This window comes from Rhinatrema bivittatum, chromosome 9 (genome assembly GCF_901001135.1).
Source record: "Rhinatrema bivittatum chromosome 9, aRhiBiv1.1, whole genome shotgun sequence".
Classification (NCBI taxonomy): domain Eukaryota; kingdom Metazoa; phylum Chordata; class Amphibia; order Gymnophiona; family Rhinatrematidae; genus Rhinatrema; species Rhinatrema bivittatum.
Genome location: NC_042623.1, coordinates 152,211,556 through 152,227,064, shown reverse-complemented (window position 1 = coordinate 152,227,064; position 15,509 = coordinate 152,211,556). Strand labels below are relative to the sequence as shown.

The 15,509-nt window shown below is 46.9% G+C and overlaps 1 protein-coding gene across 5 annotated transcripts in view; it reads left to right on the top strand.

Annotated features, from left to right (window-relative positions):
- The window catches only part of DOCK10 (dedicator of cytokinesis 10), a 401,455-nt gene extending 387,319 nt beyond the window's left edge, over positions 1-14,136 (top strand). For all 5 annotated transcript variants that reach the window (XM_029615672.1, XM_029615673.1, XM_029615675.1 and 2 more), the window contains 3 exons: positions 4,007-4,107; positions 4,309-4,447; positions 13,491-14,136. In XM_029615672.1, coding sequence (XP_029471532.1) covers positions 4,007-4,107; positions 4,309-4,447; positions 13,491-13,616 — 366 coding nt within the window. In that variant the 3' untranslated portion in view covers positions 13,617-14,136. The remainder of the gene's footprint in view (positions 1-4,006; positions 4,108-4,308; positions 4,448-13,490) is intronic.
- Positions 14,137-15,509: the final 1,373 nt, after the last annotated feature.

The window sequence follows — 15,509 nt, the reverse complement described above, 5'->3', positions numbered from 1 at the left end:
TCCTCATGTATTGTGGTCAGCCTGGCCATGATGACTCTACATGCTTTATTCATCTGGGAAATGGACGGGCCTAAGTCCTGCAGGAGGACTGTTCTTGGGCCTTACCGCGTCTTCTCCTCCACATTCTCTCCCAGTCTCTTTGACCAGTGGACCAGGTTCGGTTCAGACTCCTGCCCTGGTGGACTCAGGGAAAGGAGGCAATTTTATTCCTCAAACCCTAGTGGAATATCTGAAGAGTCCTCTCGCTTATTCAGAAGATCCACTATTGCACTACAACTTGAAGTGGGCTTTGGACGTTTCTCAACACCGCCACTTCTATTGAAGAACGCTATGACGTCCCCAGCAGCCCTGTTACGATTTGTAGATAGTGGATCCCCAAATATCCCTCAGCCTTACCTTGCCGCGGTCGTCCCTGGTTTCTGCAGCAAGGATAGTCGCCCAGTACTGCGTTACCACAGTACCGCAAAGGTGGAGTCCTGTCCCAATTCCGGTCCGCGGGCAGCCAGCAGGCAGACAAGTCCGGTAGGTTCTCCAGGTCAGAGGGCAGGCCACAGGCGGGCAAATCCAGTAGACAATCCGGGTCAGAGGGCAGGCAGCAGACAGGCAAGTCCAGTAGACAATCTGGGTCAGAGGGCAGGCGGCAGGCAAGCAAGTCCAGGTAGTCCGGTTCAGAAGGCAGGCAGCAGGCAGGCAGGTCCAGTAGGCACTCTGGGTCAGAAGGCAGGCGGTAGGCAGGCAGGTCCAAACACTCCGGGTCAGAAGTCAGGCAGCAGGCAGGCAGGTCCGATAGGCAATCCGGGTCAGAAGGCAGGCGGCAGGCAGGCAGGTCCAAGCCCTCCGGGTCAGAAGTCAGGCAGAAGGCAGACAGGTCTGATAGGCAATCGGGTCAGAAGGCAGGCGGCAGGCAGGCAGGTCCAAGCACTCCGGGTCAGAAGTCAGGCAGAAGGCAGACAGGTCCGATAGGCAATCCGGGTCAGAAGGCAGGTGGCAGGCAGGCAGGTCCAAACACTCCGGGTCAAAAGTCAGGCAAAGGCAAGAAACGCAACTGAGCACCAGCACAGCAAGCCTGTAGCTGAGGCAATGCTGTGCTGGACTAAGCTCTTTAAATACTAGTTTTTTGCGCGCAAACGCGATCCTCGGGAGGGCGTCTGACGTCGGTTGGTGGGCGGAGCTTGCGCGCGAGTCGCATCGGCCCGCGCTGCCGCCACCAGTCTCCGCTGATCAGCAGTGAGGACCTTCCCCGCCTGGCGCTGCATGGTAACAAGCCCTTTCCATTGCTTCTGATATTCATGTGCCTTCAACGTTCACCGTGGCTCGAAGGCGCTCAATATTAATACCGTATTCATGGATCCTATACCTTAGAGTATCTCTGTTACGCTCTTTTCCATTCAGAGGATGTGCCTGATGAGCCTCAGCACATATTAAACCGGAAGAAGATACTCTTAGTAACTACCCAGTCCGTATCCGCTGGCAACATCTTCAATTTTCATCCAGCTATATGTACTGGACTGTCATCTATGAAGTGTTTTTTTGGACGTTCCCTAACATCGCCACTTCCACTGAAGCCTTCAGTGACGTCCCCAGCAGCTCAAACCACTGCTGATGATTTCCATAGACTGTAGCTTCAGACCAAGGACATGCTCATTTAAGCGAGTGACCGTGCTAAGAAGTACTATTAGGTGCTCCTTGCGCAGGCTTCAGTCTTCAAGCCAGGAGACTAGGTCTGGTTGTCAACCAAGCACCTCTGATTCATCTACTCTCCTTCGGATTGCTCCTCGCTACATGGGTCCATTCCCAGTTCTTCATCGTATTGGCAAAGTAACCTACTGTCTGAAGTTACTACCTGGTCAATTTCCATAACACATTCTACTTTTCATCTGAAACCGCTCATTCTCAGCGAATTGTCTTCAAATTCAAGATTCACCTGTCATCTATGCAGAAGAAGACTAGAGATCAAAATCAAGAGATACTGGATGTTCATATTGAGGCAAGATTTTGAATACCTTCTAGATGGAAAGGGTTTGGCCCCAAAGTATACATTTGAGAGCCTCAGACCATTATCGTGGATAAGTGATGCTTCGTCGATTCCATCTCGCGCATCCTTCAAAACCTGGTACCCGAAGAGATCGCCCTTTGAAGAGGGGGTACTATTGTGTCCGTCGCTGTCCGACGTCTCTGCTCCGCCCACCTTACCTCATTGGCAACTCCCTTCGGGGTTGATGGAAGGCTGACTACTGCGGCGTCTCCTGGCCATCCTCCTGCGTTCCCGGACCGGCTCGATGCTGCAAGCCGCCATGTTGACCAGATTCCTAAGCGCGCGCATGTGGCCTGACTGATGTACCAGCGCTGGCACGAACCTCAGGGGCATCCCCCTGAGATAATGTCACCAGCTCCAGATATTTAAGGTCTCTTTTTTCGCTAACAAGACGAGTTAACAAGGGATTGGATTACCTAGCTTCCTCCTGGTCGCTGCAGATGGGATTCGCTCTCCGCAACTCTAGCTACTCTGCCTCCTTGGACTTCACTAGAGGTACCCGCTCCTCGGGGGCCTCGCTCTCTTTTTCTTTTCAGGTCGCAGTCCAGAACCGGTACTCGCTCCTCGAGGGCCCACATCCTGGACCTGCTCCTGATACCTCTTCTGCTAAGAAGTCATCGCTGCTTACAAGATCAGTGAGTTTACATCTATCTCTCAGGGCTTTCCCTGGGACCAGGTACTCTCTCCTCGAGGGCCTAATGCATACCATCTCCTGGGCTGCCTTAAGAATTGTGTGAGTGTTACCATCAAGGACCAGTTCCAGAATTCTGCATATACTGCCTACTCTCTTAGTTTCTCTACAGCTCAGCCACCTGGGGATTGCTGTTCCCAATACCTGAGGGACTACATCCCAGCTGGGTGCTTTCAGCTCACTACTGCCACCTCTGGTGGTTTACTATATTGTCTAATAAAAGGACTACTGTGTGTCCGTCTCCTACACTAAGCCTGACCAGTAGTCCCTCTCAGGATTTCCCCCGAGGGCGTGGTCACCTGCCACTGGTCCAAGGATCCACCCACAACTATTTTAAATAACAACGGATTGCTAACTAGTACTACCAGCTTTATTAACAGAGCTTTCTGACAGATTGTTAACTCCCAGCTTCATCACAGAGCTTTGTCTTAACAGGAGTATCTTTACCTAACAATTGTACCTGACACAAAGTGAGCCACTATTTTGTTTCTAAGTGTGAAGCACTATAAATAAATACTTGTATCAGAACTGGATAGTCAAGTCTTGTTGTGTTCCTGCACTGTTCCCGAGGCTGCAGCAGATGCGAAAACACCGCTGCTAGTTAGCTAGACATGATTTCTGGTTAACTACCTGAGCTGCACAGTGGCTGAAAATGGACGCCTAACTGACTGCACATGCCCTTTTGATCAGACGTTATAGTTTAAGAATAAGAGACTGTAAAACACTTTGGGGTCAATATTCAAAGGTTTTCACTAGCTAACATTAGGAGTTAGCTGGACAAGACTTGCTGTTTGAAATTTCCCCCATCTGCTGATGGGTATAATTTTGTCCAGACAATTAGTAACCCACACAAAATTTAGCCAGACAAAAAAGAGGCAGTACTAGGGGTATTCCCAAGGCATGGTTACCCTTTGTCCAGTCATTGCTGCTATTCCAGGTAATTCTGAACAGCAAAATATCAGGTCTACATTTAAACCGCCCATCTTTGGCTGGTTAACTTCATCCGCACATGTCTGGCTGAATATTGGCTCCTTTGCTATATATAGATGGAATGTTTCTGGAGAGAGACCTACTTTACTGTATGTACTGATGATTTATTTAGGATTTGAATTTTTTATATAAGTTATTTATGCTTGGATTGGATTGCTTGTTTCCTGCATGTGATATGATAGTGTATATTATCTTTGTAATAATTTTTGTACAGCACTTTGAGCCTTTGTAGAAAGTATGTACAGTCATTTAAAAAGTATTAAGATTTTTGCCTTCTTTTTCTGTCTCAGGTGAATGCAGGACCAATGGCGTATGCTCGAGCTTTTATTGAAGAAATACATGCAAACAAATATCCCGAGGATCAAGTTAAGCAACTCAGAGAAATATTTAGGTAAAAGCTCCCAACGCTCACATTTTTCAACATCTTCGTGGCACCATGCAATCTGTGAACCAGAAGAAAAATGCAAATTGTAGAGAAAAGGAACATGCATGATCAGAGAGAGAGGTGTTTTACAAGGCTAAAAGGAACTTAGCAAAATTTCCTGTGCAAGAACTATTTAGAACTATTCTATCTTGCTGTCATTTTACTCAGGCAATTTGCAGAGGCATGTGGGCATGCTCTTGAAGTCAATGAGCGCCTTATCAAAGAAGATCAGTTGGAATACCAGGAAGAAATGAAGCTGCATTATAAAGACATGCTGAACGAGCTCTCTGCCATCATGAATGAACAGGTGAAATGAAAATGTTATTTTCTTCTTTATTTCTGTTGATTTTTTATATGAGAGAACAAAGTTGAAATGTTTTCCAGGGAAGTGATGAATGCCAGCATTCCTATGATTTGTGCAAAGCTCCTCTATTGACTAGGTACGCAGAACTCCGGAAAAATATTTCCCGTATTCAGTGTATCATCAACTGTGATGCAGACCTTTATTTTGCGAAATACAGAGGCTTGCAAAAATCTGCACAGGAACCAGGCTTCATGGGGCAAGGCTGACTATATTCCAAGCCAGCTCAAATATCCTTTCTGTAGCATGAAAACAAATATTGTAAAATGAGTATCTCCAGATGTTCAGCCACATACATGCCCAAAGAATTTGGCAGAACAGAGGGCTGATTGTTTAATTTCCATGCATACTGCATTTCCATCCATTCATTATGAAGCCTCGTATAGCCTGACATTTAATAATACTCACGATAGCTCTCCTTGTTCAAATTTGAAAATTGCCCTCTTGCTTTTTTGCTTCTTGACAAATGAGTCCAGTTGGAATAATGTCATCAGATATCATCTGTCCACCGCAGTGGAATTATTTGGCTGATGTTATTATCATATTTTGATAATGAATCTGAATATCTGACCGACCAACCTCAGATGGATTTTATTAGTATCAACACATCTCTAAAGGACTTTATAGAATATATTTTACTCATTTTAGATTTCAGGTATAGGATATTATATTTGATATTCCCTGTATGTACCTGGATCAGTCCAGACTCCTGGGTTTTGCCCCCCCCCCCCCCCTAGCAGATGGAGACAGAGCAGTTATCAAAACAAACTCCGCCTATAAATAGGCTGGTGCCACCTACAGTCCGGCAGTATTCTTCTGTCTCCAGCAGATGGGAGAGATGCCAAACCTACAGTCTTGTTTATTGTTGATTATCTTGTGTTTAGTTAGTTTAGGGGACTTTTTTGTCTTTTGTTTCTGGATTATTTCAGCTTTATTTAAAAAGAATCTACCTTATAAATGGGCTCTGACCGACGGCCCACAAATGCGCAGTAGAGAGCAGCTCTACCTCGCATGCGCGGGCGAGCACGTCGGTCAGAGCAGAGCGTGCCTGAAAAAAAATGGCGCTGGGTCCTTAGGAGCAGGAGTGGCGGCGGCGGTGAGGAGCAGGAGCGGGAGGAGCAGGAGCGGCGGCGGGGAGCGCGAGGGAGAGAGGGACACCCCCCCCCCCCCCCCCGGAGATCTTCCGTCTGCCGGTTGTGGATGAGCTGAAAGGGTAGGGGATTGAGAGAGGTGGAGTGACTGAGGGGAGGGAGGAGAGAGTGAGCTGAGGGGAGGGAGGAGAGAGTGAGCTGAGGGGGAGGGGGAAGGTGAGAGGGAGGGGGAAGGTGAGAGGGAGGGAGGAGGAGAGAGTGAGGGGAGGGGAGGGGGAAGGGGAGAGGGGAGAGGGAGGGAGGATAGAGGGGGGAGGTGAGAGGGAGGGAGGATAGAGGGGGGAGGTGAGATGGGGGGAGTGGGAAGGAAATGGACCGAAATTTTTTTTTTAAATGTAGCTCGTTGTTACGGGCTTAACAGCTAGTATAAAAGAAAGGAGCTTGTGGCAGCACAGTGGTCGTTAGCCTCCCAGGTGGTCGTTAGGTTCTGAGAGAGCCATCCCATGCTGGTCTGAGGCAGCTGCTTCACAGGGTCAAGGGCCCTACTTATCTTCTCAGCAGCTGGGTGCGATACCGGGGAGCCCGGCTCACTCCACCTGAAGGGATCAGCACATTGGACCACTGCCGGGCAAGTTTTATAATTTAAAAAAGGTTTTGCTTTCGTTTTCTCCCACACCGGCTCTCTCTCCTTCACTCCCTGTTGCAGCACGGTATTTGCCTTTCCTTTTGCTGTTTATTCATTGAATTTTCTTTAATTTATTTTGTCTTTATTTTCCCGTCATGACTCGATGCCGCGTTCGTCCGTTTGCCATGTGTGCGGGTCAGTCCGCGCGTGGCTCTCCAGGGAGGGCCTTTGCTCGGCTTGCATCCTGGGGGGGGAGGGGCTGTCGGGAGCCAAAAAAAAATATATTAAAATGGCAAAACTAGATAAATCAAAGTCTGCCCCAGTCCCGATTGGAACGTCTGCTGCAATTCACTCTGAGGCTGATCAGTTCCCGTTCAGCATGGGAACGGGGGACCATTTTCCAGTCATTTAGGGTTGTCTAGTGCAGCGCTGGGGGAGGGGATTTTACCTCCTCCTCTTTCTCCCCAGCAAGGTTTTCCAAGGGACAGGGAACCTTTACAGCCTAATTCCCCTGCAATGGAGGATAGCCTCGAGGGGGCCTCTGACTTCTCCTCTTCCTCTTTTTTGTCACAATTTGTGTTGTTGCTTCATAAAGCTTACAAGGAGAGGAAGTTAGGGAAGCTGCAATCTAGTAAAAAGGTTGTTTTCTCAAGGATCTAAGCCCTCTGCTAAGAAAAGGTCTACCTCTAAGGGAGGTGCGGAGCCTGCTCAGCCTAAGCGTCCCCGTCGGTCAGGGGTTCCCCAGTTTACTACGGATACTTCTAGTCAGGATTATGATCCAGATGACCTAGACCTACTGCCCAAGCCCCCACAGCAGGTGGATGTAAACCCTGATTTACAGCACCACGGCACAATGCGTGGGGCTCATGCTGCGGAAGGGGATGACCCTAAGGTGGTGTGCCTCTTTAGAAAGGAGGAGTTGGGTCCCCTTATTCCTTCTATTTTAGCTGAACTGGGCATTGAAGGTCCCCTAAGGAATCTAAACTGGGTCCTATGGATCCGGTGTTGCTGGGTCTGAGAGGCCCTGCTTCTTCCTTTCCCTTTTCATTTCTTGGCTACAGATTTTCTCTTCCGGGAATGGGATACCCTGGAACTGGGATTGAAAGTGTGTAAAGCTATGGACAAGCTATATCCTCTGCCAGAGGATGCTTTAGAGCTGCTCTGAGTACCCAAGGTAGATGCGGCAGTGTGCGCTGTTACCAAGAAGACCACAATCCCGGTTACTGGAGCTACAGCACTCAGGGACCTGCAAGACAGGAATTTGGAGGTGCAACTTAAAAGGATTTTGAGGTTTCAGCACTGGGAGTGCATGTGGCTATTAGGAGCAATTTCGCATTACAAGCGGGTCTCCACTAGGGATGTGAATCGTGTCCTCGATCGTCTTAACGATCGATTTCGGCTGGGAGGGGGAGGGAATCGTATTGTTGCCGTTTGGGGGGGTAAAATATCGTGAAAAATCGTGAAAAATCGTTAAAAATCGAAAAATCGAAAAACCGGCACATTAAAACCCCCTAAAACCCACCCCCGACCCATTAAATTAAATCCCCCACCCTCCCGAACCCCCCCCAAATAACTTAAATAACCTGCGGGTCCAGCGGCGGTCCGGAACGGCAGCGGTCCGGAACGGGCTCCTGCTCTGAATCTTGTCGTCTTCAGCCGGCGCCATTTTCCAAAATGGCGCCGAAAAATGGCGGCGGCCATAGACGAAAAAGATTGGACGGCAGGAGGTCCTTCCGGACCCCCGCTGGACTTTTGGCAAGTCTCGTGGGGGTCAGGAGGCCCCCCACAAGCTGGCCAAAGTTCCTGGAGGTCCAGCGGGGGTCAGGGAGCGATTTCCCGCCGCGAATCGTTTTCGTACGGAAAATGGCGCCGGCAGGAGATCGACTGCAGGAGGTCGTTCAGCGAGGCGCCGGAACCCTCGCTGAACGACCTCCTGCAGTCGATCTCCTGCCGGCGCCATTTTCCGTACGGAAAATGGCGCCGGCCATACGCGTATGGCCGGCGCCATTTTCCGTACGAAAACGATTCGCGGCGGAAAATCGCTCCCTGACCCCCGCTGGACCTCCAGGAACTTTTGGCCAGCTTGTGGGGGGCCTCCTGACCCCCACGAGACTTGCCAAAAGTCCAGCGGGGGTCCGGAAGGACCTCCTGCCGTCAATCTTTTTCGTCTATGGCCGCCGCCATTTTTCGGCGCCATTTTGGAAAATGGCGCCGGCTGAAGACGACAAGATTCAGAGCAGGAGCCCGTTCCCGACCGCTGCCGTTCCGGACCGCCGCTGGACCCGCAGGTTATTTAAGTTATTTGGGGGGGGTTCGGGAGGGTGGGGGATTTAATTTAAAGGGTCGGGGGTGGGTTTTAGGGGGTTTTAGTGTGCCGGCTCACAATTCTAACGATTTATAACGATAAATCGTTAGAATCTGTATTGTATTGTGTTCCATAACGGTTTAAGACGATATTAAAATTATCGGACGATAATTTTAATCGTCCTAAAACGATTCACATCCCTAGTCTCCACTGGATTCAGCAGTTGCAAGCTAACGACGCCTTATCGTATGAAGAGGCGGCCCAGGCAGGTCATCTGGAAGCTTTGGTGGCGTACAGTGCGGATGCACTACATGATCTACTGGCACACATTGGCCAGATCCATGGTTTCAGCTGTCTCAGCTCGTAGGCTCCTATTTTGAGAAACCGGTTGGTGGATGTCTCCTCCAAGTCACAGCTAGGGTCCTTGCCCTTCAAAGACAAATTACTTTTCGGTAAAGACCTGGAAGATATGATCCAATCTCTGGGGGAGTATAAGATTTCTAATTTCTCCCTGCGGTTATGAAACCAAGCGAAGAGCGGTGCAGGACCCTTTGCAATGACTTCTGCAACTAGGGGCCATTGTCTCAGTGCCTCCAGAGGCAAGAAGGAAAGGCCGTTACTCCATTTACTTCATAGTGCCAAAAAAAGAGGGATCCTTTCGGCTCATTCTGGATCTGAAAAAAGTAAATAGATGTCTCCGGATCTCCCGGTTTCACATGGAGATGCTCTGGTCATTCATTGCCTCAGTGTGCAAGGGAGAGTTTCTAGCATTCTTAGACCTCACGGAAGCAGATCTTCATATAGGCATTCAGTCAGATCCTTAAAGGTTTCTTCGGTTTTCGGTACTGGATCAGCATTTTCAGTTTCAGGCTCTGCCCTTCGGTCTAGCCATAGCACCCAGGACATTCACCAAGGTGATGGTGGTGGTGGCAGCCCATCTCTGCAGGGAAAGGTTGCTGGTGCATCCTTACTTGGACGATTGGCTGATTTGTGCAAAATCGAAAGCTCTTGCCCAGGAGGCAATTCAGAGAGTACTTCAGCTCTTGCAATCGCTGGGCTGGGTGATCAATTTCGCCAAGAGCCGACTGGAGCCCACTCAGTCATTGGAGTATTTGGGTGGTCTATTCGACACTCAGCAGGGCAGAGTTTTTCTTACCACAGAACGCATCTCCAAGCTGCAAGGCCAAGTAAGAGGTTTAATGCTCAAGCACCCACCCAGAGTCAGAGATTATTTACAGGTTCTCGGGTCGATGATTTCAAGATTAGAACTTGTACCCTGGGCCTTTGCTCATATGAGGCCTTTACAGTCCACCTTGCTTTTCTGATGGAACCCAGTCTCCGAGCTTTTTCATCTACCGTTGCCACTTATGGAGGCAATGCGATCCAGTCTCAACTGGTGGTTGGTGACGGACAATTTAGTCCGAGAAGTTCCCCTGGAAGTGCCTGACTGGTCAGTGGTCACCACCGATGCCAGTTTCTCTGGTTGGGGAGTGGTATGCCAAGGGAAAACGGTACAAGGACTTTGGTCTCCCGTCGAATCTCTCTGGTCGATCAATCGACTGGAAACCAGGGCGGTATGGTTGGCATTGCAAGCATTCCATCCTCTCCTCCAGGGCAAGTCGGTCAGAATTCTCTCAGACGATGCAACCATGGTGGCGTACATCAGTCGCCAAGGAGGAACCAGAAGTCAACCGGTGGCGATGGAAGCTCAACAATTGATCAGCTGGGCAGAACAAAACTTGGTAAGCATAGCAGCGTCTCACATCGCCGGTGTGGACAACGTGCAGGCAGACTTTATAAGTCGTCACCGTCTCAATCCCGGGCAATGGGAATTGACGGACGCGGTTTTTTCAACTCATTTGCGACACATGGGGCATGCCCAGCATGGATCTCATGGTGATGTTTCGGAATGCCAAAGCTCCACAGTTCTATGCTCGGCGGAGAGAGACGGGAGCAGAAGGGGTAGATACCCTAGTGCTGCCTTTGCCCACAGAGGTTCTTCTGTACATCTTTCTGTCTTGGCCATTGATCGGCAAAGTGCTCAGGCGGATAGAGATCCATCCAACAGAGGTCATCCTGGTAGCTCCAGAATGGCCGAGACGTCCCTGGTTCGTGGACCTTCTCAATCTTGCCGTGGAGGGCCCGCTGCGGTTTCCAGTTCTCCCGGACCTGCTGCATCAAGGGCCTGTTTGTTTGGAAGAAGTCGATCGCTTCTGTCTAGTGGCATGGCTTTTGAAAGGCAGAGGTTAAGTCGCAAAGGCTGTTCTCTGGCTGTAGTAGCCACGTTCCTCCGATCGCGTAAGACTTCTACCAATCTCACGTATGTTAGAGTATGGAAAGTTTTTGAGACTTGATTTCTGGACCGAGAGGTCATGCCTACCCTGTCTTCGGTGTCAGATATTCTGTGTTTTCTACAATCCGGTCTAACGGTTTGTCATGTAGTTCCCTCAGAGTGCAAGTGGCGGCGTTTGGTTGTTTGCATGGATCCGTCCAGGGAGTAGCGTTAGCTGCACATCCGGATGTAGTTCGTTTTCTTAAGGGAGCAAAACCCTTGCGTCCTTCACTTCGGCATCCCTATCCGTCAAGGAGTCTGAATTTAGTCCTCACTGCTCTTTGTTCGGTGCCTTTTGAGCCCTTGAAGAGATCGACTCTAAAAGTTCTTATCTTGAAGGTGATTTTTCTGGTGGCCATTACATCGGCTTGTAGGGTGTTGGAACTCCAGGCACTTTCATGTAGGGAACCCTTTTTGCGGATTTCAGATTCGGGAGTTTCTTTAAGAACAGTTCTGTCTTTCTTGCCAAAAGTGGTTTCCTCTTTTCATGTCAACCAATCAGTTGATCTGCCGGCCTTCACGGAGTTAGACCATTCGGATCCTTTGGCTGGTGACTTGTGGAAGCTTGACATTCGCAGACCTTTGCTGCATTACCTGGAGGTTACCAATTAGTTTTGTGTGTCTGACCATCTCTTTCTGCTGTGGAGTGGTCCTAAACAAGGACAGCAGGCATCCAAAACTACTATAGCTCGTTGGCTAAAAGAGGCTATTAGTTCGGCCTATCTCCTTCAGGGTAGTGCCCACTCTACTCGTTCGCAAGCGGCGTATTGGGAAGAGTGTCAGATGGTATCACCACAGGAGATATGCAGGGCGGCTACGTGGAAATCCTTGCATACTTTTGCAAGACATTACAGACTGGATGTTCAGACTCCAATTGCGGGAGGATTTGGAGAGGGAGTGCTTCGAGTGGGCCTCTCCAGATCCCACCCCAATTAAGGAAGCTCTGGTACATCCCAGGAGTCTGGACTGATCAGGGTACATACAGGAAAGGAAAATTAGTTTCTTACCTGATAATTTTCGTTCCTGTAGTACCACGGATCAGTCCAGAATCCCGTCCATCTCAGACATGAGAGAAAGGGAGAGTCCGCTTGGTTCTTATATATTATTTCAGATTGGCAGAGTTCTGAATTTTGTCCTCAAGTGGTTCTCATGGTTCAGGTCCTGAGAGGGTTACTGTATATAGTTATAATGGTTTTGAGATTTCCATTCTGCTTTGACATTGAGTAATACTGCCGGACTGTAGGTGGCACCAGCCTATTTATAGGCGGAGTTTGTTTGATAACTGCTCTTTCTCCATCTGCTAGAAGGGGGGGGGGGGGCAAAACCCAGGAGTCTGAACTGATCCGTGGTACTACAGGAATGAAAATTATCAGGTAAGAAACTAATTTTCCTTTATGATTTAATCGTTAGAAACCCAAAGACATCACCTTAATTGTACTGCAGACTAAATCTATTAAAGAGTGGCATTTTTTCACCTAGGTTAGACAAAGACACCAGAAAAGATGACACAATTGATGTGCCACCATACAAATAATATCAAGCATTAAATATTACATTACTCCTTTACATCTCCCACTCTCATCCGCTATCTACTTCCTGATAATTAGCACTAATTTCTCTAAGCAGGTTATAGACTACAAATATATCTGGGATGTTGCAAGTACTCTACCATGGTTAGAGATATGTAAGCATCTTCAAAATGTGTTTGTTGAATAATTGGACAAAACCTAGAAAATTCTTGAAGGTTCTTCAAACCTTTCTAGAGAAAATTGAACCAGATGTGAAAAATTTACATTAGACTTTCAAAACATTTTAAACCAATTTTGTCAGATTGCAGCTCTGCCTCAGATTTATTTTTTTTTTATCTATGTGAGCTTTTACAGATTTCTTTTGTTAGTTTTCCTCCAAATCAGCGGGTACAAAAAATATCCAAAGGGATTTTCCCCAGTGGATCTGGAGAAAATCTGAAAAATCCATCAAATTAGAATGAAGCTACAATCCACCGGGTTCAAACTGAGCTTCCATTTGCACATCTCTGCACATCCACTGCCCCTTAAAGATGCCACTGCCATTACATTTCAGTGGAGTCTCATTGCTCTTGCTTTTATGTATACAGTTACTGTGAAGAAGAAATCATATATCCCTTTTCTTTTCTTTCTTTTCTCTACCAGCTCTATCAGGGTTCATACTTGTACAACTTCTGTCACTCTCTGTCTAACATTTCCCTCAGTGCTATGCCCAGAAATGGTACGTTATTATTTTGTCTACACATTCTGTGATTTCATAAGCTGTCACTTCATTGCTTATGTGTTTTCTGTCTTGTTTGTCATGCACAGGGATAAATTCACTCTATTAAGAGAAAATGTGATTTAAAAAACACTAATAGTACAACCTAGATCAGGGGTGGCCAACTCCAGTCCTCGAGACCCACAAACAGGCCTGGTTTTTAGGATATGCACAATGGAGGCAGTGAATGCAAATGCATAGTCGTTGTGGATAACCTAAAAACCTAGTCCGTTTGTGGCTGTTGAGGGCTGGAGTTGGCCACTCCTGACCTAGATAATGAGGTCAATAGAATGTAAATATGCCTGGTGCTAAATTTATTTTCTTTAATTTCATTTGAAAAAAAATTAAAGATTGTACACAGGGAGGACACAGCAAAGCAGCCAGGAATGGAACGAGCATGCCTGCTACGAGCAATCAGTAGGACCAATACAGGACTACAAGGAGCAACAGTGTCATCTTTGGCTTCTGACACTTGACTGAAACAATTTAGTCTTATTTGATACACAGCCTCTTGAGAAAGACTTTATTGATTCTGAATCAATCGTGAGGGACATAGAATCGTCAAAGTGTGGAGTCCAGTTTTAATTTATTGAAATACCTTCAGTGTTAAATACTTTTGTTGAATTGCTAGCTTGCTAATATTGCTTGTGATGGGTTTCTACACATTTCCCATGGTGGGTGTTCTTGAGTGATCTTTATTAATCCAAGCTGGATACCTGCTGCCAAACTCCTGTGAACGTGAGATCCCAGGGCAAACTGCAAGCTCGCTGTAAACAATAATGCCTCTAATACTCCAGCTCATAGATTTGTAGTGTAAAAGTTTACGTTTTATAACATTTGCCTATATTTCCATTGTGAACTGTATATAGAGAATGTGTAAAATATGTCATTTTTACAGAATTGGAAAAGATATCTTTTTGGTTAATACCAATGATTACTAAAATTATATGGATGGCATTTTAGATAAAGTTTTATTAAAATATTTGTGTATGTGTACATTGTCTGCAAAACGTTTCTTTGGAAATTCACATCTTCATCTCCTTGTAAATAATGTGCCTTTAAAACCAGCCAGTCTACACAGAGAGATATGTTATTGCTGGTGTATATAAGGAGGATCACTTTCAAACAACTGCGCAGTGGAGTATACATGTGCATGTGGCCGCATGTAGTTTTACCGTAGTATTTTATAACATGTATCATAAGAACATAAGAAATTGCCATGCTGGGTCAGACCAAGGGCCCATCAAGCCCAGAATACAAGAATAGAGGCTACTTGTGCATGTGTATGCTAATTTTTATGCGCATAACATTTTGAAATTTCACTTTAAAGATTTTTAACACCTCTGTACTTCAGACACAAATTGTAGTCTTTAGAAAAAGTGTTGATATTTGCATATATTTTATTTATGGCTAATATCAAAATTCAAGAAAGCATTTATTAAGCACAGAGAATCTTTAGCTGAGAAGAAGTAAGGGTAAAGTCAGATTTCAAGTAGGGTTTGCAATATTGCATCTAAAATTAGGCAGCAGAAGCAATCTGCACATGCTTCAATCATGACCTCAGCTTGAACTAAGTAAAAAAAAAGAAAAAAAATTCAGAGCTTGCCCACACTTCAGTCACCATTCTGACTCATTGAAATATGCTTAAAGGCACTTATACAACTCTTGTCCATAGAAATCATGTGGAGAAAAAGGCAAAACATTTTTTATTTAAAGAAAACAAAAGAAATAAAAAGATTTTTAATGGAAATTTGTATTAACTATTTTATGATGTAAAACATTAATAATATTTATAATAAACTTTCAGAGGGTAAATTTCAAACAGCCCGGATAGAATTTTCAAAGTGAATTTGCACACATAGGGCAGGATTTTAAGAGGTACGTGCGGGCGTAGACTTATGCGCGCAACCCGGCGCTCGATAATCTACGCCCGATTTTATAACATGCACACGCAGCCGTGCGCATGTTATAAAATCTGGGGTGCACAAGGTGGGAACTTTCCTTTGGCCCCCCCACCTTCCCCTATCTAACCCAACCCCCAGCCCTACCGAAATCCCCCCTTACCTTTATTTTATAAGTTGCGCTTGCCTCCGGGCAAATGGCCGCTGTGCCTGGAGACTCCGGCCATGCCCTGCCCCCGGAACGCCGAGCCCCGGGACATACGCGCGTCCCGGGGCTTTATGTGTGCCGCCGTGCCTTCTGAAAATAGGCTCGGCGCACATAACCCCACCCCATAATTTTGCCTTGAAAATCCGGGTATGTGCACACATTACAATGCTTAAAGTTACAACTGCTTTTCAGAAGGTGCAATTTGTGTAATGTAATTTACGCTTATAAGCCCGAATTTTAAAACCCCGACATGCGTAAAA